The sequence below is a fragment of the Schistosoma mansoni genome, chromosome 1, assembly GCF_000237925.1.
Source record: "Schistosoma mansoni strain Puerto Rico chromosome 1, complete genome".
Classification (NCBI taxonomy): domain Eukaryota; kingdom Metazoa; phylum Platyhelminthes; class Trematoda; order Strigeidida; family Schistosomatidae; genus Schistosoma; species Schistosoma mansoni.
In genome coordinates, this window is record NC_031495.1 from 57,611,784 (window position 1) to 57,637,587 (window position 25,804).

Genomic DNA, 25,804 nt, shown 5'->3' on the forward strand with positions numbered 1-25,804 from the left:
GGGCTATGGTCGATGCATAGCCTTACGTTCCCCTGGTTATTGGACTTCTGGTTGTACAGTCGGTCGAGGTATTAGGTAAAGTATTTTTAAGTTCCACTTAATGGCTTCACATAGGAGGTTCTATAGTATGAGGCGTGGGGAAGGACCGAAGGTGGAACTACGGTTCCTAATATCGACCAAAGTATGTCCACTTCTGACATTTTCAACTCATTAAAGGCAGCGGGTGTAATAATAGGGAAAGGGGGTGAAAATATTAAAAAAATTCGCGAGGAGGTAATTGTTTACTTATATATTGTTCACCCTTCGCCCCTCTAACTTTCTAAGTCCTAACGTGTTAGTGTATTTTCTCTTTCATTTCTTCTGGTTTTGCCCCACTCTTGGCCCGCCCGAATACCAATGTGTCCAAACCAATGGTTCGTAACCCACCCTACCCTGCCCCGTATTGCCCATCTGCTTTTCGCACCACTCACTAATCCGGTCCACTCCCGGTGGGTCATTTCTTACTCTTTTGTTTGTACTACTAGTATTCCGTTAAAGTTACCATCCCCGATAGCAACGGCCCCGAGAGGTATATTCTCATGTCCAAAATAGACATTTCTTAACTTATTATAACCTAATGTTTTTCCATCTAAAGGGTCTTGGTTCTGGATGGCGATCTCGGCTCAGTCATCGAAATATTCAGAGAGAATCTTGAAAAGGTACGTATGGGTAGTTCCTAGTTCACAACGCTTCAGATGCAAAGTAATCGCGATGACGGAGTTGATTTACGTTTGCTTGTACATCAAAGCCAAGCTGGATGTGTTATTGGAAGGGCTGGATATAAAATCAAAGAATTACGAGAGGTATTTCATAGCCTTTGACGTTTATCAAAAAAATTTAGCAATCAGGTCTTCATACTCTCAAAGTTTATCAGATGCTGTGTCCATGCTCTACTGACAGGGTGATTCAGTTGGTTGGGGATGTGGGAAAAGTACTTGATTGTCTCCGTTCTATAGCTGAACTTCTTGAGGTAATCTTCGTTGTTACATATATTCCTCCAGGGTGCTCCACCTAAAGGCTCTCGCCAGAACTACGACGCACGGAATGCAGATGAATTTATTTCTCCTGAGTATGGAGGTTGGGGAGTAGGTAATCAAGGTCCTGGATTAAATCTAGTCCGTAGTAGGAACAATGTTGCGAATACGAGTTACCCCCATGTGAGTTATTTCCTTTACTTCACTCTCTGTTTCAATATATCCTTTTGATTTTCTCTAGATTTGTGACTTAGTGTTTTAAGAATAAAGTAATGTGCTTAAACTAAAAGTTCAAAATGAGTAGATACTAATTATATTTGTAACCTAAAGTTTAACACCTGTACTCGGATCCGGCCACGCAATCCTCCCATACTTTGGTTTAAGGCCAACAAATACTAGTGACTGAATTCTCATTTGACTAATTTTGTTGGTTAGTTTTCCTAGTTAAGTCTCCGTATCCCTAGCTAACAAATATCAGGCGATGGTGTCTGCGATTAAAAAAAGGAGTTTTCAATGAAGCGCTTGTCAAATACATACGACTAAGATAAATTAAGATATGAACAAGCTCTATGCAGCAGACAAGTCCTTACCACTGAGTGCACAGTTAGGTTCATTTCATCTTTACAATAGTATAATGTCCATTATTACGACCTATTTTTTCAATTAAAACAATTAAAAATCTTGTAGTTGTATTTCTTTCGACTACCGTCCTACGGTAATGTCTCAAACCCTCGCAAAAAGTACGACTCCACACCTGAGTGCATCAACTTTAGCTTAATTATCGAGTTATACTGATTTCATCATGATAGTAAGGATATTTGTGTCCCGTGAATCGAAAGATATTTAGGCTAATAAAAACTGATTCCGAAAATATGGTTAGTGAAATCGTGATTTCTTAAAAGCTTTTTCTGAGTATCTTACAGTTCCTAAATTTTCTTACATTTCGTTAGTCTGTTAAGTTCTTAAGTGCATTTCGATTATTCGCTAATTTAAAAAACAAGTTAAAAAGTTTTTTATAGTGTTTTAACATCATTATTTGTGTAGAACAATATACTCACAACTGGGATTTTCGGCGGGGGTGCTTCTGGAGCCACAGGACGCAATGGTGGGCAAACGACCTCTGTTAGTCAAGCACTAGCTGGAGGTCTTCCTCACGCATCAGCAGCAGCCATGCTTGCTGCGACTGGTGGTCAGACAACTGGCGGACCCAACCCTGGTACGGCAGGAGATGCTGCTGCTGCTACAGCTGCAGCAATGGTAGCTGCGGGATTGATGAGAGGGTATGTAACTTTACGATCATGTCCATTGCTAAATTTCCCGATGTTTCCAACCTATTGAAATATGGCATTTCCCTATTCTGACCATCCACACACAATAACTTGCACTACCAGAGTTTATCAGTTAATGGGTGATTATTAACTCAAGCAATGTGATTCGTGGTCTTGAATTTCATTGGTACCCTTCACGCCCTCGACAGTAAATGGAATTGGATCATCTACACAAAGCGTACGAAGTAATAAAATACACCCACGTTCTCAAATGGTAGTTCATTACATTCTCTTTGCACATTTCACAGTCCTTAGAGAATCTAAAGATTTCACTCAAAAATCACATCCGATCTATAAATGGGAAGTGATAATCGGCATAACATTTCTAAAAAAAAATCGTACCATTAGTCTTCCTGATTTACCATATGACTAAAAAAGCTACCAACTTCAATAAATAAAGTTTTAATATTGAGAACGTCAATAAAATTTAATCATTCAAACAAGTTTCTCGATGAATGTATCTCTAATACAACATTATGTATCTTGAAAAACTGCATATATTTCAAAAATAATATCTATTCTCGTATTGAACGAACGTAATGTATTCACTTGGTATGGTATGTCAATATCAAAACTCAGTAGCTAAATTGATCACGCGATTTTGCCTCAAGCTAATGCATATGAGGTCCAGTCTCAGACAGATCAACTCTGGGATGCAAGCAGATCCACCTGCAAACTCAAAATCATACGGAAAATGCGTCCTCCATTGAAATACTAGCCATCATTCTTGCTCATATCTATTAAATTCCATCAGAATCTGCAATAATGCAAAACCAATCACTTGAAGAAAGAACTAGTAGTAGAGTTTCCTTTTAGTATACCATGAAGACAGAATGAATTGTTTTACGTTGTGTGTATGTATGTGAATTTCCTAGTAATTCAACTTTGTGCAGGAAGACATCAATTTGTTTGAAGCTTTATGTTTTTGTGAATATATATGCATATGAGAGTGAGTTGTTTTGAACGCTTGTTCACTTGTTGTGTAATTGTGTGTACGTAGATCTTTGAGTATAGTATATTGAATAGCCGTTCAGCTACTCTGTGTATATGTAATTCACGATGAGTCGTTTCCTGCGGCTGAGATTGAACGGATGCACTGCTATGCCTCTTGTCCATCACGTGGACTTGTTTGGTACGAATGCAGACGACATGTCACTTTAGTTATTTATCTTGTGCGTAACAGACATAAATTTTTTGGCTAGTCTTGTATGTGTTGAGCGTTGACGTTGATGGTGGATTTGAGATGGATTTTCGAGAAATAGATTTTGCGTTGGTCAATAAATCGTTGTGTTTAAAGTAGCGTTTGTGTAGTGTTCGAGCGATTTTGTATCCTCTGAAAGACTTGATAGAGAAATGCATACATAATGTCATGCCAATTCCTAATGTGTGTATGCGCTATGCTCTTTCCTTTCTGTACATGAATAAATAAATAATTTATATATATATATATATATATAGGCTTGCTTTTGTGCAAATGTGATTTGGTGATGTAGGCTAATTTAGGTTTGTTATTTGTGTGTGATGACTAGCCGTGGAGCTGTTCATCGCATTTATAATATGTGCTGAACAGTTGTTTGCGGCTGAAAGATAATTTGTCGTGTCGCACATGCAGGTTCTTTATTTCCAAACCCTGTCATCACAACCGACATACATGAAGCTGTGTCCTGACTGAGAATAGCTATGCCTTATGTGTTCGTTTCATTTTATCTAACAAAACTGTGTATGTATATACACAGTTGTACATACATATAGAGTAGATTTTGTATGTTGATGCTTTTTATATGAGTGTGTATTAGTATTGTTTGGGCTGTGTCGATTGGTTATGGCGAGTAGCCGTTCAGCTGCCCCGTGCATAGTTGATTCACGGTGGGTCGTTTCCTGCGGCTGAGATTGAATGGATGCACAGTTATACCTCTTGTCCATTACAGGGACTCGTTGGTTCCGACGTGCAGGCCACATGGGATGTTGATTTGCTAAGGTGCTTATGTCTTTCTTAGCAGTGTATTTGTATGTTTGTTTGTGATTGGCTTTGCTGTGTCTGTAGTCAGTCACATAGCTACTATACTGCATTGTTTACATTCGTGAATGATGTCGTTAGAGTAGCTGATATTTATGCAATGTATTTGATACGTGTGCGACAAAATGTTACCAGTGTGTTGTCTGTTACATGAAACACCAGTGGTCAGTATGATTTCAGGTTTCATTGTGTACTTTGTTGGTTATGTTAGTCATGTGAGTGTGCGAACTGAGCGAAGTAGAGTTTTCTTTTATTATACTATGAAGACAGAATGAATTGTTTTACGTTGTGTGTATGTATGTGAATTTCCTAGTAATTCAACTTTGTGCAGGAAGACATCAATTTGTTTGAAGCTTTATGTTTTTGTGAATATATATGCATATGAGAGTGAGTTGTTTTGAACGCTTGTTCACTTGTTGTGTAATTGTGTGTACGTAGATCTTTGAGTATAGTATATTGAATAGCCGTTCAGCTACTCCGTGTATATGTAATTCACGATGAGTCGTTTCCTGCGGCTGAGATTGAACGGATGCACTGCTATGCCTCTTGTCCATCACGTGGACTTGTTTGGTACGAATGCAGACGACATGTCACTTTAGTTATTTATCTTGTGCGTAACAGACATAAATTTTTTGGCTAGTCTTGTATGTGTTGAGCGTTGACGTTGATGGTGGATTTGAGATGGATTTTCGAGAAATAGATTTTGCGTTGGTCAATAAATCGTTGTGTTTAAAGTAGCGTTTGTGTAGTGTTCGAGCGATTTTGTATCCTCTGAAAGACTTGATAGAGAAATGCATACATAATGTCATGCCAATTCCTAATGTGTGTATGCGCTATGCTCTTTCCTTTCTGTACATGAATAAATAAATAATTTATATATATATATATATATATATATATATATATAGGCTTGCTTTTGTGCAAATGTGATTTGGTGATGTAGGCTAATTTAGGTTTGTTATTTGTGTGTGATGACTAGCCGTGGAGCTGTTCATCGCATTTATAATATGTGCTGAACAGTTGTTTGCGGCTGAAAGATAATTTGTCGTGTCGCACATGCAGGTTCTTTATTTCCAAACCCTGTCATCACAACCGACATACATGAAGCTGTGTCCTGACTGAGAATAGCTATGCCTTATGTGTTCGTTTCATTTTATCTAACAAAACTGTGTATGTATATACACAGTTGTACATACATATAGAGTAGATTTTGTATGTTGATGCTTTTTATATGAGTGTGTATTAGTATTGTTTGGGCTGTGTCGATTGGTTATGGCGAGTAGCCGTTCAGCTGCCCCGTGCATAGTTGATTCACGGTGGGTCGTTTCCTGCGGCTGAGATTGAATGGATGCACAGTTATACCTCTTGTCCATTACAGGGACTCGTTGGTTCCGACGTGCAGGCCACATGGGATGTTGATTTGCTAAGGTGCTTATGTCTTTCTTAGCAGTGTATTTGTATGTTTGTTTGTGATTGGCTTTGCTGTGTCTGTAGTCAGTCACATAGCTACTATACTGCATTGTTTACATTCGTGAATGATGTCGTTAGAGTAGCTGATATTTATGCAATGTATTTGATACGTGTGCGACAAAATGTTACCAGTGTGTTGTCTGTTACATGAAACACCAGTGGTCAGTATGATTTCAGGTTTCATTGTGTACTTTGTTGGTTATGTTAGTCATGTGAGTGTGCGAACTGAGCGAAGTAGAGTTTTCTTTTATTATACTATGAAGACAGAATGAATTGTTTTACGTTGTGTGTATGTATGTGAATTTCCTAGTAATTCAACTTTGTGCAGGAAGACATCAATTTGTTTGAAGCTTTATGTTTTTGTGAATATATATGCATATGAGAGTGAGTTGTTTTGAACGCTTGTTCACTTGTTGTGTAATTGTGTGTACGTAGATCTTTGAGTATAGTATATTGAATAGCCGTTCAGCTACTCTGTGTATATGTAATTCACGATGAGTCGTTTCCTGCGGCTGAGATTGAACGGATGCACTGCTATGCCTCTTGTCCATCACGTGGACTTGTTTGGTACGAATGCAGACGACATGTCACTTTAGTTATTTATCTTGTGCGTAACAGACATAAATTTTTTGGCTAGTCTTGTATGTGTTGAGCGTTGACGTTGATGGTGGATTTGAGATGGATTTTCGAGAAATAGATTTTGCGTTGGTCAATAAATCGTTGTGTTTAAAGTAGCGTTTGTGTAGTGTTCGAGCGATTTTGTATCCTCTGAAAGACTTGATAGAGAAATGCATACATAATGTCATGCCAATTCCTAATGTGTGTATGCGCTATGCTCTTTCCTTTCTGTACATGAATAAATAAATAATTTATATATATATATATATATATATATATATAGGCTTGCTTTTGTGCAAATGTGATTTGGTGATGTAGGCTAATTTAGGTTTGTTATTTGTGTGTGATGACTAGCCGTGGAGCTGTTCATCGCATTTATAATATGTGCTGAACAGTTGTTTGCGGCTGAAAGATAATTTGTCGTGTCGCACATGCAGGTACTTTATTTCCAAACCCTGTCATCACAACCGACATACATGAAGCTGTGTCCTGACTGAGAATAGCTATGCCTCATGTGTTCGTTTCATTTTATCTAACAAAACTGTGTATGTATATACACAGTTGTACATACATATAGAGTAGATTTTGTATGCTGATGCTTTTTATATGAGTGTGTATTAGTATTGTTTGGGCTGTGTCGATTGGTTATAGCGAGTAGCCGTTCAGCTGCCCCGTGCATAGTTGATTCACGGTGGGTCGTTTCCTGCGGCTGAGATTGAATGGATGCACAGTTATACCTCTTGTCCATTACAGGGACTCGTTGGTTCCGACGTGCAGGCCACATGGGATGTTGATTTGCTAAGGTGCTTATGTCTTTCTTAGCAGTGTATTTGTATGTTTGTTTGTGATTGGCTTTGCTGTGTCTGTAGTCAGTCACATAGCTACTATACTGCATTGTTTACATTCGTGAATGATGTCGTTAGAGTAGCTGATATTTATGCAATGTATTTGATACGTGTGCGACAAAATGTTACCAGTGTGTTGTCTGTTACATGAAACACCAGTGGTCAGTATGATTTCAGGTTTCATTGTGTACTTTGTTGGTTATGTTAGTCATGTGAGTGTGCGAACTGAGCGAAGTAGAGTTTTCTTTTATTATACTATGAAGACAGAATGAATTGTTTTACGTTGTGTGTATGTATGTGAATTTCCTAGTAATTCAACTTTGTGCAGGAAGACATCAATTTGTTTGAAGCTTTATGTTTTTGTGAATATATATGCATATGAGAGTGAGTTGTTTTGAACGCTTGTTCACTTGTTGTGTAATTGTGTGTACGTAGATCTTTGAGTATAGTATATTGAATAGCCGTTCAGCTACTCTGTGTATATGTAATTCACGATGAGTCGTTTCCTGCGGCTGAGATTGAACGGATGCACTGCTATGCCTCTTGTCCATCACGTGGACTTGTTTGGTACGAATGCAGACGACATGTCACTTTAGTTATTTATCTTGTGCGTAACAGACATAAATTTTTTGGCTAGTCTTGTATGTGTTGAGCGTTGACGTTGATGGTGGATTTGAGATGGATTTTCGAGAAATAGATTTTGCGTTGGTCAATAAATCGTTGTGTTTAAAGTAGCGTTTGTGTAGTGTTCGAGCGATTTTGTATCCTCTGAAAGACTTGATAGAGAAATGCATACATAATGTCATGCCAATTCCTAATGTGTGTATGCGCTATGCTCTTTCCTTTCTGTACATGAATAAATAAATAATTTATATATATATATATATATATATATATATAGGCTTGCTTTTGTGCAAATGTGATTTGGTGATGTAGGCTAATTTAGGTTTGTTATTTGTGTGTGATGACTAGCCGTGGAGCTGTTCATCGCATTTATAATATGTGCTGAACAGTTGTTTGCGGCTGAAAGATAATTTGTCGTGTCGCACATGCAGGTTCTTTATTTCCAAACCCTGTCATCACAACCGACATACATGAGGCTGTGTCCTGACTGAGAATAGCTATGCCTTATGTGTTCGTTTCATTTTATCTAACAAAACTGTGTATGTATATACACAGTTGTACATACATATAGAGTAGATTTTGTATGTTGATGCTTTTTATATGAGTGTGTATTAGTATTGTTTGGGCTGTGTCGATTGGTTATGGCGAGTAGCCGTTCAGCTGCCCCGTGCATAGTTGATTCACGGTGGGTCGTTTCCTGCGGCTGAGATTGAATGGATGCACAGTTATACCTCTTGTCCATTACAGGGACTCGTTGGTTCCGACGTGCAGGCCACATGGGATGTTGATTTGCTAAGGTGCTTATGTCTTTCTTAGCAGTGTATTTGTATGTTTGTTTGTGATTGGCTTTGCTGTGTCTGTAGTCAGTCACATAGCTACTATACTGCATTGTTTACATTCGTGAATGATGTCGTTAGAGTAGCTGATATTTATGCAATGTATTTGATACGTGTGCGACAAAATGTTACCAGTGTGTTGTCTGTTACATGAAACACCAGTGGTCAGTATGATTTCAGGTTTCATTGTGTACTTTGTTGGTTATGTTAGTCATGTGAGTGTGCGAACTGAGCGAAGTAGAGTTTTCTTTTATTATACTATGAAGACAGAATGAATTGTTTTACGTTGTGTGTATGTATGTGGATTTCCTAGTAATTCAACTTTGTGCAGGAAGACATCAATTTGTTTGAAGCTTTATGTTTTTGTGAATATATATGCATATGAGAGTGAGTTGTTTTGAACGCTTGTTCACTTGTTGTGTAATTGTGTGTACGTAGATCTTTGAGTATAGTATATTGAATAGCCGTTCAGCTACTCCGTGTATATGTAATTCACGATGAGTCGTTTCCTGCGGCTGAGATTGAACGGATGCACTGCTATGCCTCTTGTCCATCACGTGGACTTGTTTGGTACGAATGCAGACGACATGTCACTTTAGTTATTTATCTTGTGCGTAACAGACATAAATTTTTTGGCTAGTCTTGTATGTGTTGAGCGTTGACGTTGATGGTGGATTTGAGATGGATTTTCGAGAAATAGATTTTGCGTTGGTCAATAAATCGTTGTGTTTAAAGTAGCGTTTGTGTAGTGTTCGAGCGATTTTGTATCCTCTGAAAGACTTGATAGAGAAATGCATACATAATGTCATGCCAATTCCTAATGTGTGTATGCGCTATGCTCTTTCCTTTCTGTACATGAATAAATAAATAATTTATATATATATATATATATAGGCTTGCTTTTGTGCAAATGTGATTTGGTGATGTAGGCTAATTTAGGTTTGTTATTTGTGTGTGATGACTAGCCGTGGAGCTGTTCATCGCATTTATAATATGTGCTGAACAGTTGTTTGCGGCTGAAAGATAATTTGTCGTGTCGCACATGCAGGTTCTTTATTTCCAAACCCTGTCATCACAACCGACATACATGAGGCTGTGTCCTGACTGAGAATAGCTATGCCTTATGTGTTCGTTTCATTTTATCTAACAAAACTGTGTATGTATATACACAGTTGTACATACATATAGAGTAGATTTTGTATGTTGATGCTTTTTATATGAGTGTGTATTAGTATTGTTTGGGCTGTGTCGATTGGTTATGGCGAGTAGCCGTTCAGCTGCCCCGTGCATAGTTGATTCACGGTGGGTCGTTTCCTGCGGCTGAGATTGAATGGATGCACAGTTATACCTCTTGTCCATTACAGGGACTCGTTGGTTCCGACGTGCAGGCCACATGGGATGTTGATTTGCTAAGGTGCTTATGTCTTTCTTAGCAGTGTATTTGTATGTTTGTTTGTGATTGGCTTTGCTGTGTCTGTAGTCAGTCACATAGCTACTATACTGCATTGTTTACATTCGTGAATGATGTCGTTAGAGTAGCTGATATTTATGCAATGTATTTGATACGTGTGCGACAAAATGTTACCAGTGTGTTGTCTGTTACATGAAACACCAGTGGTCAGTATGATTTCAGGTTTCATTGTGTACTTTGTTGGTTATGTTAGTCATGTGAGTGTGCGAACTGAGCGAAGTAGAGTTTTCTTTTATTATACTATGAAGACAGAATGAATTGTTTTACGTTGTGTGTATGTATGTGAATTTCCTAGTAATTCAACTTTGTGCAGGAAGACATCAATTTGTTTGAAGCTTTATGTTTTTGTGAATATATATGCATATGAGAGTGAGTTGTTTTGAACGCTTGTTCACTTGTTGTGTAATTGTGTGTACGTAGATCTTTGAGTATAGTATATTGAATAGCCGTTCAGCTACTCCGTGTATATGTAATTCACGATGAGTCGTTTCCTGCGGCTGAGATTGAACGGATGCACTGCTATGCCTCTTGTCCATCACGTGGACTTGTTTGGTACGAATGCAGACGACATGTCACTTTAGTTATTTATCTTGTGCGTAACAGACATAAATTTTTTGGCTAGTCTTGTATGTGTTGAGCGTTGACGTTGATGGTGGATTTGAGATGGATTTTCGAGAAATAGATTTTGCGTTGGTCAATAAATCGTTGTGTTTAAAGTAGCGTTTGTGTAGTGTTCGAGCGATTTTGTATCCTCTGAAAGACTTGATAGAGAAATGCATACATAATGTCATGCCAATTCCTAATGTGTGTATGCGCTATGCTCTTTCCTTTCTGTACATGAATAAATAAATAATTTATATATATATATATATATATATATATATATATATATATATATATAGGCTTGCTTTTGTGCAAATGTGATTTGGTGATGTAGGCTAATTTAGGTTTGTTATTTGTGTGTGATGACTAGCCGTGGAGCTGTTCATCGCATTTATAATATGTGCTGAACAGTTGTTTGCGGCTGAAAGATAATTTGTCGTGTCGCACATGCAGGTTCTTTATTTCCAAACCCTGTCATCACAACCGACATACATGAGGCTGTGTCCTGACTGAGAATAGCTATGCCTTATGTGTTCGTTTCATTTTATCTAACAAAACTGTGTATGTATATACACAGTTGTACATACATATAGAGTAGATTTTGTATGTTGATGCTTTTTATATGAGTGTGTATTAGTATTGTTTGGGCTGTGTCGATTGGTTATAGCGAGTAGCCGTTCAGCTGCCCCGTGCATAGTTGATTCACGGTGGGTCGTTTCCTGCGGCTGAGATTGAATGGATGCACAGTTATACCTCTTGTCCATTACAGGGACTCGTTGGTTCCGACGTGCAGGCCACATGGGATGTTGATTTGCTAAGGTGCTTATGTCTTTCTTAGCAGTGTATTTGTATGTTTGTTTGTGATTGGCTTTGCTGTGTCTGTAGTCAGTCACATAGCTACTATACTGCATTGTTTACATTCGTGAATGATGTCGTTAGAGTAGCTGATATTTATGCAATGTATTTGATACGTGTGCGACAAAATGTTACCAGTGTGTTGTCTGTTACATGAAACACCAGTGGTCAGTATGATTTCAGGTTTCATTGTGTACTTTGTTGGTTATGTTAGTCATGTGAGTGTGCGAACTGAGCGAAGTAGAGTTTTCTTTTATTATACTATGAAGACAGAATGAATTGTTTTACGTTGTGTGTATGTATGTGAATTTCCTAGTAATTCAACTTTGTGCAGGAAGACATCAATTTGTTTGAAGCTTTATGTTTTTGTGAATATATATGCATATGAGAGTGAGTTGTTTTGAACGCTTGTTCACTTGTTGTGTAATTGTGTGTACGTAGATCTTTGAGTATAGTATATTGAATAGCCGTTCAGCTACTCCGTGTATATGTAATTCACGATGAGTCGTTTCCTGCGGCTGAGATTGAACGGATGCACTGCTATGCCTCTTGTCCATCACGTGGACTTGTTTGGTACGAATGCAGACGACATGTCACTTTAGTTATTTATCTTGTGCGTAACAGACATAAATTTTTTGGCTAGTCTTGTATGTGTTGAGCGTTGACGTTGATGGTGGATTTGAGATGGATTTTCGAGAAATAGATTTTGCGTTGGTCAATAAATCGTTGTGTTTAAAGTAGCGTTTGTGTAGTGTTCGAGCGATTTTGTATCCTCTGAAAGACTTGATAGAGAAATGCATACATAATGTCATGCCAATTCCTAATGTGTGTATGCGCTATGCTCTTTCCTTTCTGTACATGAATAAATAAATAATTTATATATATATATATATATATATATATATATATATATATATATAGGCTTGCTTTTGTGCAAATGTGATTTGGTGATGTAGGCTAATTTAGGTTTGTTATTTGTGTGTGATGACTAGCCGTGGAGCTGTTCATCGCATTTATAATATGTGCTGAACAGTTGTTTGCGGCTGAAAGATAATTTGTCGTGTCGCACATGCAGGTTCTTTATTTCCAAACCCTGTCATCACAACCGACATACATGAAGCTGTGTCCTGACTGAGAATAGCTATGCCTTATGTGTTCGTTTCATTTTATCTAACAAAACTGTGTATGTATATACACAGTTGTACATACATATAGAGTAGATTTTGTATGTTGATGCTTTTTATATGAGTGTGTATTAGTATTGTTTGGGCTGTGTCGATTGGTTATAGCGAGTAGCCGTTCAGCTGCCCCGTGCATAGTTGATTCACGGTGGGTCGTTTCCTGCGGCTGAGATTGAATGGATGCACAGTTATACCTCTTGTCCATTACAGGGACTCGTTGGTTCCGACGTGCAGGCCACATGGGATGTTGATTTGCTAAGGTGCTTATGTCTTTCTTAGCAGTGTATTTGTATGTTTGTTTGTGATTGGCTTTGCTGTGTCTGTAGTCAGTCACATAGCTACTATACTGCATTGTTTACATTCGTGAATGATGTCGTTAGAGTAGCTGATATTTATGCAATGTATTTGATACGTGTGCGACAAAATGTTACCAGTGTGTTGTCTGTTACATGAAACACCAGTGGTCAGTATGATTTCAGGTTTCATTGTGTACTTTGTTGGTTATGTTAGTCATGTGAGTGTGCGAACTGAGCGAAGTAGAGTTTTCTTTTATTATACTATGAAGACAGAATGAATTGTTTTACGTTGTGTGTATGTATGTGAATTTCCTAGTAATTCAACTTTGTGCAGGAAGACATCAATTTGTTTGAAGCTTTATGTTTTTGTGAATATATATGCATATGAGAGTGAGTTGTTTTGAACGCTTGTTCACTTGTTGTGTAATTGTGTGTACGTAGATCTTTGAGTATAGTATATTGAATAGCCGTTCAGCTACTCCGTGTATATGTAATTCACGATGAGTCGTTTCCTGCGGCTGAGATTGAACGGATGCACTGCTATGCCTCTTGTCCATCACGTGGACTTGTTTGGTACGAATGCAGACGACATGTCACTTTAGTTATTTATCTTGTGCGTAACAGACATAAATTTTTTGGCTAGTCTTGTATGTGTTGAGCGTTGACGTTGATGGTGGATTTGAGATGGATTTTCGAGAAATAGATTTTGCGTTGGTCAATAAATCGTTGTGTTTAAAGTAGCGTTTGTGTAGTGTTCGAGCGATTTTGTATCCTCTGAAAGACTTGATAGAGAAATGCATACATAATGTCATGCCAATTCCTAATGTGTGTATGCGCTATGCTCTTTCCTTTCTGTACATGAATAAATAAATAATTTATATATATATATATATATATATATAGGCTTGCTTTTGTGCAAATGTGATTTGGTGATGTAGGCTAATTTAGGTTTGTTATTTGTGTGTGATGACTAGCCGTGGAGCTGTTCATCGCATTTATAATATGTGCTGAACAGTTGTTTGCGGCTGAAAGATAATTTGTCGTGTCGCACATGCAGGTTCTTTATTTCCAAACCCTGTCATCACAACCGACATACATGAAGCTGTGTCCTGACTGAGAATAGCTATGCCTTATGTGTTCGTTTCATTTTATCTAACAAAACTGTGTATGTATATACACAGTTGTACATACATATAGAGTAGATTTTGTATGTTGATGCTTTTTATATGAGTGTGTATTAATATTGTTTGGGCTGTGTCGATTGGTTATAGCGAGTAGCCGTTCAGCTGCCCCGTGCATAGTTGATTCACGGTGGGTCGTTTCCTGCGGCTGAGATTGAATGGATGCACAGTTATACCTCTTGTCCATTACAGGGACTCGTTGGTTCCGACGTGCAGGCCACATGGGATGTTGATTTGCTAAGGTGCTTATGTCTTTCTTAGCAGTGTATTTGTATGTTTGTTTGTGATTGGCTTTGCTGTGTCTGTAGTCAGTCACATAGCTACTATACTGCATTGTTTACATTCGTGAATGATGTCGTTAGAGTAGCTGATATTTATGCAATGTATTTGATACGTGTGCGACAAAATGTTACCAGTGTGTTGTCTGTTACATGAAACACCAGTGGTCAGTATGATTTCAGGTTTCATTGTGTACTTTGTTGGTTATGTTAGTCATGTGAGTGTGCGAACTGAGCGAAGTAGAGTTTTCTTTTATTATACTATGAAGACAGAATGAATTGTTTTACGTTGTGTGTATGTATGTGAATTTCCTAGTAATTCAACTTTGTGCAGGAAGACATCAATTTGTTTGAAGCTTTATGTTTTTGTGAATATATATGCATATGAGAGTGAGTTGTTTTGAACGCTTGTTCACTTGTTGTGTAATTGTGTGTACGTAGATCTTTGAGTATAGTATATTGAATAGCCGTTCAGCTACTCCGTGTATATGTAATTCACGATGAGTCGTTTCCTGCGGCTGAGATTGAACGGATGCACTGCTATGCCTCTTGTCCATCACGTGGACTTGTTTGGTACGAATGCAGACGACATGTCACTTTAGTTATTTATCTTGTGCGTAACAGACATAAATTTTTTGGCTAGTCTTGTATGTGTTGAGCGTTGACGTTGATGGTGGATTTGAGATGGATTTTCAAGAAATAGATTTTGCGTTGGTCAATAAATCGTTGTGTTTAAAGTAGCGTTTGTGTAGTGTTCGAGCGATTTTGTATCCTCTGAAAGACTTGATAGAGAAATGCATACATAATGTCATGCCAATTCCTAATGTGTGTATGCGCTATGCTCTTTCCTTTCTGTACATGAATAAATAAATAATTTATATATATATATATATATATATATATATATATATATAGGCTTGCTTTTGTGCAAATGTGATTTGGTGATGTAGGCTAATTTAGGTTTGTTATTTGTGTGTGATGACTAGCCGTGGAGCTGTTCATCGCATTTATAATATGTGCTGAACAGTTGTTTGCGGCTGAAAGATAATTTGTCGTGTCGCACATGCAGGTTCTTTATTTCCAAACCCTGTCATCACAACCGACATACATGAAGCTGTGTCCTGACTGAGAATAGCTATGCCTTATGTGTTCGTTTCATTTTATCTAACAAAACTGTGTATGTATATACACAGTTGTACATACATATAGAGTAGATTTTGTATGTTGATGCTTTTTATATGAGTGTGTATTAGTATTGTTTGGGCTGTGTCGATTGGTTATAGCGAGTAGCCGTTCAGCTGCCCCGTGCATAGTTGATTCACGGTGGGTCGTTTCCTGCGGCTGAGATTGAATGGATGCACAGTTATACCTCTTGTCCATTACAGGGACTCGTTGGTTCCGACGTGCAGGCCACATGGGATGTTGATTTGCTAAGGTGCTTATGTCTTTCTTAGCAGTGTATTTGTATGTTTGTTTGTGATTGGCTTTGCTGTGTCTGTAGTCAGTCACATAGCTACTATACTGCATTGTTTACATTCGTGAATGATGTCGTTAGAGTAGCTGATATTTATGCAATGTATTTGATACGTGTGCGACAAAATGTTACCAGTGTGTTGTCTGTTACATGAAACACCAGTGGTCAGTATGATTTCAGGTTTCATTGTGTACTTTGTTGGTTATGTTAGTCATGTGAGTGTGCGAACTGAGCGAAGTAGAGTTTTCTTTTATTATACTATGAAGACAGAATGAATTGTTTTACGTTGTGTGTATGTATGTGAATTTCCTAGTAATTCAACTTTGTGCAGGAAGACATCAATTTGTTTGAAGCTTTATGTTTTTGTGAATATATATGCATATGAGAGTGAGTTGTTTTGAACGCTTGTTCACTTGTTGTGTAATTGTGTGTACGTAGATCTTTGAGTATAGTATATTGAATAGCCGTTCAGCTACTCTGTGTATATGTAATTCACGATGAGTCGTTTCCTGCGGCTGAGATTGAACGGATGCACTGCTATGCCTCTTGTCCATCACGTGGACTTGTTTGGTACGAATGCAGACGACATGTCACTTTAGTTATTTATCTTGTGCGTAACAGACATAAATTTTTTGGCTAGTCTTGTATGTGTTGAGCGTTGACGTTGATGGTGGATTTGAGATGGATTTTCGAGAAATAGATTTTGCGTTGGTCAATAAATCGTTGTGTTTAAAGTAGCGTTTGTGTAGTGTTCGAGCGATTTTGTATCCTCTGAAAGACTTGATAGAGAAATGCATACATAATGTCATGCCAATTCCTAATGTGTGTATGCGCTATGCTCTTTCCTTTCTGTACATGAATAAATAAATAATTTATATATATATATATATATATATATATATATATATATAGGCTTGCTTTTGTGCAAATGTGATTTGGTGATGTAGGCTAATTTAGGTTTGTTATTTGTGTGTGATGACTAGCCGTGGAGCTGTTCATCGCATTTATAATATGTGCTGAACAGTTGTTTGCGGCTGAAAGATAATTTGTCGTGTCGCACATGCAGGTTCTTTATTTCCAAACCCTGTCATCACAACCGACATACATGAAGCTGTGTCCTGACTGAGAATAGCTATGCCTTATGTGTTCGTTTCATTTTATCTAACAAAACTGTGTATGTATATACACAGTTGTACATACATATAGAGTAGATTTTGTATGTTGATGCTTTTTATATGAGTGTGTATTAGTATTGTTTGGGCTGTGTCGATTGGTTATGGCGAGTAGCCGTTCAGCTGCCCCGTGCATAGTTGATTCACGGTGGGTCGTTTCCTGCGGCTGAGATTGAATGGATGCACAGTTATACCTCTTGTCCATTACAGGGACTCGTTGGTTCCGACGTGCAGGCCACATGGGATGTTGATTTGCTAAGGTGCTTATGTCTTTCTTAGCAGTGTATTTGTATGTTTGTTTGTGATTGGCTTTGCTGTGTCTGTAGTCAGTCACATAGCTACTATACTGCATTGTTTACATTCGTGAATGATGTCGTTAGAGTAGCTGATATTTATGCAATGTATTTGATACGTGTGCGACAAAATGTTACCAGTGTGTTGTCTGTTACATGAAACACCAGTGGTCAGTATGATTTCAGGTTTCATTGTGTACTTTGTTGGTTATGTTAGTCATGTGAGTGTGCGAACTGAGCGAAGTAGAGTTTTCTTTTATTATACTATGAAGACAGAATGAATTGTTTTACGTTGTGTGTATGTATGTGAATTTCCTAGTAATTCAACTTTGTGCAGGAAGACATCAATTTGTTTGAAGCTTTATGTTTTTGTGAATATATATGCATATGAGAGTGAGTTGTTTTGAACGCTTGTTCACTTGTTGTGTAATTGTGTGTACGTAGATCTTTGAGTATAGTATATTGAATAGCCGTTCAGCTACTCCGTGTATATGTAATTCACGATGAGTCGTTTCCTGCGGCTGAGATTGAACGGATGCACTGCTATGCCTCTTGTCCATCACGTGGACTTGTTTGGTACGAATGCAGACGACATGTCACTTTAGTTATTTATCTTGTGCGTAACAAACATAAATTTTTTGGCTAGTCTTGTATGTGTTGAGCGTTGACGTTGATGGTGGATTTGAGATGGATTTTCGAGAAATAGATTTTGCGTTGGTCAATAAATCGTTGTGTTTAAAGTAGCGTTTGTGTAGTGTTCGAGCGATTTTGTATCCTCTGAAAGACTTGATAGAGAAATGCATACATAATGTCATGCCAATTCCTAATGTGTGTATGCGCTATGCTCTTTCCTTTCTGTACATGAATAAATAAATAATTTATATATAATTTATATATATATATATATATATAGGCTTGCTTTTGTGCAAATGTGATTTGGTGATGTAGGCTAATTTAGGTTTGTTATTTGTGTGTGATGACTAGCCGTGGAGCTGTTCATCGCATTTATAATATGTGCTGAACAGTTGTTTGCGGCTGAAAGATAATTTGTCGTGTCGCACATGCAGGTTCTTTATTTCCAAACCCTGTCATCACAACCGACATACATGAAGCTGTGTCCTGACTGAGAATAGCTATGCCTTATGTGTTCGTTTCATTTTATCTAACAAAACTGTGTATGTATATACACAGTTGTACATACATATAGAGTAGATTTTGTATGTTGATGCTTTTTATATGAGTGTGTATTAGTATTGTTTGGGCTGTGTCGATTGGTTATAGCGAGTAGCCGTTCAGCTGCCCCGTGCATAGTTGATTCACGGTGGGTCGTTTCCTGCGGCTGAGATTGAATGGATGCACAGTTATACCTCTTGTCCATTACAGGGACTCGTTGGTTCCGACGTGCAGGCCACATGGGATGTTGATTTGCTAAGGTGCTTATGTCTTTCTTAGCAGTGTATTTGTATGTTTGTTTGTGATTGGCTTTGCTGTGTCTGTAGTCAGTCACATAGCTACTATACTGCATTGTTTACATTCGTGAATGATGTCGTTAGAGTAGCTGATATTTATGCAATGTATTTGATACGTGTGCGACAAAATGTTACCAGTGTGTTGTCTGTTACATGAAACACCAGTGGTCAGTATGATTTCAGGTTTCATTGTGTACTTTGTTGGTTATGTTAGTCATGTGAGTGTGCGAACTGAGCGAAGTAGAGTTTTCTTTTATTATACTATGAAGACAGAATGAATTGTTTTACGTTGTGTGTATGTATGTGGATTTCCTAGTAATTCAACTTTGTGCAGGAAGACATCAATTTGTTTGAAGCTTTATGTTTTTGTGAATATATATGCATATGAGAGTGAGTTGTTTTGAACGCTTGTTCACTTGTTGTGTAATTGTGTGTACGTAGATCTTTGAGTATAGTATATTGAATAGCCGTTCAGCTACTCCGTGTATATGTAATTCACGATGAGTCGTTTCCTGCGGCTGAGATTGAACGGATGCACTGCTATGCCTCTTGTCCATCACGTGGACTTGTTTGGTACGAATGCAGACGACATGTCACTTTAGTTATTTATCTTGTGCGTAACAGACATAAATTTTTTGGCTAGTCTTGTATGTGTTGAGCGTTGACGTTGATGGTGGATTTGAGATGGATTTTCGAGAAATAGATTTTGCGTTGGTCAATAAATCGTTGTGTTTAAAGTAGCGTTTGTGTAGTGTTCGAGCGATTTTGTATCCTCTGAAAGACTTGATAGAGAAATGCATACATAATGTCATGCCAATTCCTAATGTGTGTATGCGCTATGCTCTTTCCTTTCTGTACATGAATAAATAAATAATTTATATATATATATATATATATATATATATATATATATATATATATATATATATATATATATATATATATATATATATATATGCTTGCTTTTGTGCAAATGTGATTTGGTGATGTAGGCTAATTTAGGTTTGTTATTTGTGTGTGATGACTAGCCGTGGAGCTGTTCATCGCATTTATAATATGTGCTGAACAGTTGTTTGCGGCTGAAAGATAATTTGTCGTGTCGCACATGCAGGTTCTTTATTTCCAAACCCTGTCATCACAACCGACATACATGAAGCTGTGTCCTGACTGAGAATAGCTATGCCTTATGTGTTCGTTTCATTTTATCTAACAAAACTGTGTATGTATATACACAGTTGTACATACATATAGAGTAGATTTTGTATGTTGATGCTTTTTATATGAGTGTGTATTAGTATTGTTTGGGCTGTGTCGATTGGTTATAGCGAGTAGCCGTTCAGCTGCCCCGTGCATAGTTGATTCACGGTGGGTCGTTTCCTGCGGCTGAGATTGAATGGATGCACAGTTATACCTCTTGTCCATTACAGGGACTCGTTGGTTCCGACGTGCAGGCCACATGGGATGTTGATTTGCTAAGGTGCTTATGTCTTTCTTAGCAGTGTATTTGTATGTTTGTTTGTGATTGGCTTTGCTGTGTCTGTAGTCAGTCACATAGCTACTATACTGCATTGTTTACATTCGTGAATGATGTCGTTAGAGTAGCTGATATTTATGCAATGTATTTGATACGTGTGCGACAAAATGTTACCAGTGTGTTGTCTGTTACATGAAACACCAGTGGTCAGTATGATTTCAGGTTTCATTGTGTACTTTGTTGGTTATGTTAGTCATGTGAGTGTGCGAACTGAGCGAAGTAGAGTTTTCTTTTATTATACTATGAAGACAGAATGAATTGTTTTACGTTGTGTGTATGTATGTGAATTTCCTAGTAATTCAACTTTGTGCAGGAAGACATCAATTTGTTTGAAGCTTTATGTTTTTGTGAATATATATGCATATGAGAGTGAGTTGTTTTGAACGCTTGTTCACTTGTTGTGTAATTGTGTGTACGTAGATCTTTGAGTATAGTATATTGAATAGCCGTTCAGCTACTCCGTGTATATGTAATTCACGATGAGTCGTTTCCTGCGGCTGAGATTGAACGGATGCACTGCTATGCCTCTTGTCCATCACGTGGACTTGTTTGGTACGAATGCAGACGACATGTCACTTTAGTTATTTATCTTGTGCGTAACAAACATAAATTTTTTGGCTAGTCTTGTATGTGTTGAGCGTTGACGTTGATGGTGGATTTGAGATGGATTTTCGAGAAATAGATTTTGCGTTGGTCAATAAATCGTTGTGTTTAAAGTAGCGTTTGTGTAGTGTTCGAGCGATTTTGTATCCTCTGAAAGACTTGATAGAGAAATGCATACATAATGTCATGCCAATTCCTAATGTGTGTATGCGCTATGCTCTTTCCTTTCTGTACATGAATAAATAAATAATTTCTGTACATGAATAAATAAATAATTTATATATATATATATATATATATATATATATATAGGCTTGCTTTTGTGCAAATGTGATTTGGTGATGTAGGCTAATTTAGGTTTGTTATTTGTGTGTGATGACTAGCCGTGGAGCTGTTCATCGCATTTATAATATGTGCTGAACAGTTGTTTGCGGCTGAAAGATAATTTGTCGTGTCGCACATGCAGGTTCTTTATTTCCAAACCCTGTCATCACAACCGACATACATGAAGCTGTGTCCTGACTGAGAATAGCTATGCCTTATGTGTTCGTTTCATTTTATCTAACAAAACTGTGTATGTATATACACAGTTGTACATACATATAGAGTAGATTTTGTATGTTGATGCTTTTTATATGAGTGTGTATTAGTATTGTTTGGGCTGTGTCGATTGGTTATAGCGAGTAGCCGTTCAGCTGCCCCGTGCATAGTTGATTCACGGTGGGTCGTTTCCTGCGGCTGAGATTGAATGGATGCACAGTTATACCTCTTGTCCATTACAGGGACTCGTTGGTTCCGACGTGCAGGCCACATGGGATGTTGATTTGCTAAGGTGCTTATGTCTTTCTTAGCAGTGTATTTGTATGTTTGTTTGTGATTGGCTTTGCTGTGTCTGTAGTCAGTCACATAGCTACTATACTGCATTGTTTACATTCGTGAATGATGTCGTTAGAGTAGCTGATATTTATGCAATGTATTTGATACGTGTGCGACAAAATGTTACCAGTGTGTTGTCTGTTACATGAAACACCAGTGGTCAGTATGATTTCAGGTTTCATTGTGTACTTTGTTGGTTATGTTAGTCATGTGAGTGTGCGAACTGAGCGAAGTAGAGTTTTCTTTTATTATACTATGAAGACAGAATGAATTGTTTTACGTTGTGTGTATGTATGTGAATTTCCTAGTAATTCAACTTTGTGCAGGAAGACATCAATTTGTTTGAAGCTTTATGTTTTTGTGAATATATATGCATATGAGAGTGAGTTGTTTTGAACGCTTGTTCACTTGTTGTGTAATTGTGTGTACGTAGATCTTTGAGTATAGTATATTGAATAGCCGTTCAGCTACTCCGTGTATATGTAATTCACGATGAGTCGTTTCCTGCGGCTGAGATTGAACGGATGCACTGCTATGCCTCTTGTCCATCACGTGGACTTGTTTGGTACGAATGCAGACGACATGTCACTTTAGTTATTTATCTTGTGCGTAACAGACATAAATTTTTTGGCTAGTCTTGTATGTGTTGAGCGTTGACGTTGATGGTGGATTTGAGATGGATTTTCGAGAAATAGATTTTGCGTTGGTCAATAAATCGTTGTGTTTAAAGTAGCGTTTGTGTAGTGTTCGAGCGATTTTGTATCCTGTGCCTAAGAGACATACGAGGTTATCTTGTAAGGGCCTCAAGTATTTCATTACGATTGGGGTAATAGGAAAATGTCTTCATAATCGTCATTCAATTTCATGGTGTATATGCGTAGTTTTATTTTTTTCTGTTTTGGTTTTTTGTACGTTTTAGGTTAGGTAATTTGGTCTTGAAGTGCTTCATTATCCCGTTTTGTTTTCTGCCTGTTAATTTATTTTGGTTGTTTGCTAAATTCCGTTTGCTACTCACTTTCTCACACTCCATAATTTGGTGCATTTCTTTATTTTTAATTTCGTGAATAAACGTTTCCTTCATTTCCATATGTGACTTGATTTATATGGGTTTTTTTCATTATTTCTTCAGGTTACCCAACCGTATGGCTATGAGTATATTAACTCCGACTACTAGCACTCAGGTCTCCGTGAGTAACAAGGTTCGTGTGTTTAAATTCGTTTGTACACCTTTTTATTTTTTATACCTCTGAGTATCAATCCTTTTTTTTTCAAATAAGATGATAGGTGCGATCATGGGCAGGTCCGGTTGTCGCATAAATCAAGTTCGTCATGAGTCAAACGCTGACATTAAAATCAGTAAACAGGAACCCGGTGTTGAAGATCGTATTATTACAATAACTGGCACTCCGGAACAAATTCAAAACGCCCAATTTCTTCTTCAAATGTGGTACGTTGAATATAAATAAATAAGTAAACACTTTCCTTTTCTCATGTAACATTGAGTTTACCGTGTTCTGTTAATAATATTCTCTCTCTTTTCATTGTTTAAAGTTAAATGGACCAAATCCTATGATCATACATATCTTCGTGAATCTTAATTCATTTCACTATGTTTTCAACAGTTCATTGATGTCGTACTTTAACCAACCTAGAAGTGAGATAAAACACTGGAGATTGTTGATTTCAATCTGTTTACTTTAATTTTATATTGGTTAATATGTGGAATGTTCAAATTAACTGGCTTAATCCGGCGTCATAACGATAATCTAACTTTAGTCCCTCAGTAACAACCATAGTTCTATTTATGCAACTTTCTGTAAATCCTTATAAGTCTGCCACTTGTATGCTTATTGCTGACTTCCTAGCCTCTTCGTGTAACTCCCAACTACAATTTCGCTTCAACGGCGGAACTATAATTTGTCAACGAAGCAATCAGATATAAGATGACAAGTGTTGGATTTTGGCGCGGAATTCATTCGTCCATTCGGTTAAATAGCGTTTAGGCATTTTAGCTGATGTCGACTTTAAATCATAATTCTAATTCCTCACACTGGTTTACAGCCCTCGTTTAGTCTTAGTTAGTAACTGGATATCCTCAAGGTCACCTTAGCGTCTCTTAAAAGTGGTCCATAAATTATTGTCTCGCCATTGAGTGTGTTTGTTTCATGTGGCCTTGGTCTTCTGAAAAGATACCGAATAATAATGACAGGCGACTATCCTATCAAAACGCGGTACATAATCCTTCAATTCTTTGGATATCTCTGAGAAGCTTCTATTCCATGCCTATTAGACAAAACAATTCGAGCCCCCGGGATACTTTAACGAGGGGTCATTTTGTACTCCCCAACAAATCAATTATTACAGATAGCATTTTGCACTAATATAGTACTATGTTTACCTTGAAATATAATACCATACCTATCTGACTGGTAAATACCATTATGGCTAGTCCAAATCGAATATGTATTTTTCATTTCGAACAGCATTCATCATAGAATTCGCTCATATGAGCACCTTTTTGTAATGCAGTATTCAACGCACGAATCCGGCTGTGCGTCAGAATCAATAATTTAGATGCTGAACGATTTGCTCCAAATTTTAGTGACTATATCAACTGTTTATTTGGTTGATACTGAAGAGACATGAAATTTGGCCGAAATTCTATACTGGCCAAGGTTTAATCGCTTTTAGTGAAATGGTGTTAGAAATGAAGAATTTCCACACCATAAATGCAAGCTCAAGAATATTTAAACATCTCCCGCGTCTATCAGTTGATGCGACAAGTTTATTTATTTATTTGAACACATAAATATTTGTACAAGGGAGCACCAGATGTATATACGCCACACTGATGCGACAAGTGTTCATACATTTAGTTAAGTAATAAAGTGGTTAGCAATAAATCCTGTACGTGTATATCTGAAACTATCGCTTCGACACCATAGAATGTATAGACTGCCTTTGTTCAATGAATCTTCCAGTTTATAGATCAAAAAAGTTGATGTTTTTAACGATTTTGCACTTTAATATTAGGTTGGATTGATGCATGTTGATATATATTCCTTGTTACATCATTTGGTAGATGTGGAATATACTCATATATTGTCAAGTTTGTGCTCGTGATATACATATATATCACTTTCTGCTTCTTTGGGAACTGTGGGTCGGTAGTTTAGGTACTTTGTTTTCAACCATTGTGTCGAACCACTCCATGTTTGGGATATTGAACGAATAATCTTTTGTGCGAAGTTCTGCATCGAACTTTGAATATCAATAGTGTGTTAGTTATGTATGACGATCTTATAGTACTCATTGTGGGTGTTTCGCCACATTTATTTAAAAATTGATAATTGCTCTATTAACACATTATTTGGTTGTTTTTTTTTTCAGCGTTAAACGATATGGTGATCAAATCTGATTCCCCGCTATCATCCTTGTTTTCTTTTTTTCTAACTCCGTCTCTTGCGGAACTAAATGAAAACCCACACCCTCCCTAATTTTATTATTCTTGAATGCTTTATCTAATTATTTCAACTACACAGATATGTTCTATGCAGTTAACTTGTTAATGTTTTATGTTTTTGTAAAAATTGAAAAAAAACTTATTGTTTCATTCTTTACGAATAAACTCGCTAGTTAATATGAACGTTACCGAAAAAAGTTTGGGTCTTCTTTTCTTTCGTGCATTTTAAAATGTGTTATCATAATGCTTATCCATTTCTCTCCAGAATTTAAAATAGCGTTTAGCGCTTCGGATAAAACGTTAT

The 25,804-nt window shown here is 37.3% G+C and overlaps 6 protein-coding genes across 10 annotated transcripts; 1 reads left to right on the plus strand and 5 right to left on the minus strand.

The window, feature by feature from the left end:
• Positions 1-25,797, plus strand: Smp_065580.1 (putative heterogeneous nuclear ribonucleoprotein k; the record flags this gene model as incomplete). Of its 5 annotated transcripts, XM_018794981.1 has the most annotated exons (13): positions 1-75; positions 115-181; positions 217-273; positions 525-568; positions 635-698; positions 735-842; positions 881-1,009; positions 1,041-1,196; positions 2,058-2,293; positions 23,167-23,236; positions 23,315-23,484; positions 23,589-23,691; positions 25,428-25,797. In XM_018794981.1, the coding sequence occupies 11 exons, from the start codon at positions 128-130 to the stop codon at positions 23,590-23,592; spliced, it is 1,092 nt and encodes a 363-aa protein (XP_018649340.1). The 5 variants fall into 5 exon arrangements, with proteins under 5 accessions (XP_018649340.1, XP_018649339.1, XP_018649341.1 ...); XM_018794982.1 differs by lacking the exon at positions 1-75 and having other exon boundaries at positions 128-181; positions 23,315-23,691; XM_018794980.1 differs by lacking the exons at positions 1-75; positions 23,589-23,691 and having other exon boundaries at positions 128-181; positions 25,428-25,455.
• Smp_190340 (hypothetical protein) lies at positions 4,049-4,264 on the minus strand (the record flags this gene model as incomplete). Its single annotated transcript, XM_018794985.1, has 1 exon — positions 4,049-4,264. One exon carries the CDS (start codon positions 4,262-4,264, stop codon positions 4,049-4,051), a length of 216 nt encoding a protein of 71 aa, XP_018649343.1.
• Positions 6,979-7,194, minus strand: Smp_185310 (hypothetical protein; the record flags this gene model as incomplete). The annotated part of the gene is made up of 1 exon (XM_018794986.1): positions 6,979-7,194. The coding sequence occupies one exon, from the start codon at positions 7,192-7,194 to the stop codon at positions 6,979-6,981; it is 216 nt and encodes a 71-aa protein (XP_018649344.1).
• Smp_178030 (hypothetical protein) lies at positions 9,793-10,309 on the minus strand. The gene has a single exon (XM_018794988.1). It carries the CDS (start codon positions 10,255-10,257, stop codon positions 9,895-9,897), a length of 363 nt encoding a protein of 120 aa, XP_018649345.1. The 5' UTR covers positions 10,258-10,309; the 3' UTR covers positions 9,793-9,894.
• Positions 11,374-11,736, minus strand: Smp_111710 (hypothetical protein; the record flags this gene model as incomplete). The annotated part of the gene is made up of 1 exon (XM_018794989.1): positions 11,374-11,736. One exon carries the CDS (start codon positions 11,734-11,736, stop codon positions 11,374-11,376), a length of 363 nt encoding a protein of 120 aa, XP_018649346.1.
• Smp_182990 (hypothetical protein) lies at positions 20,129-20,446 on the minus strand (the record flags this gene model as incomplete). The annotated part of the gene is made up of 1 exon (XM_018794990.1): positions 20,129-20,446. The coding sequence occupies one exon, from the start codon at positions 20,444-20,446 to the stop codon at positions 20,231-20,233; it is 216 nt and encodes a 71-aa protein (XP_018649347.1). The 3' UTR covers positions 20,129-20,230.
• Positions 25,798-25,804: the final 7 nt, after the last annotated feature.

What these genes read in the sequence shown, in the direction of transcription:
- Smp_178030 (XM_018794988.1), bottom strand. Translation starts at nt 10,257, where the DNA reads ATGCAGTATAGTAGCTATGTGACTGACTACAGACACAGCAAAGCCAAT.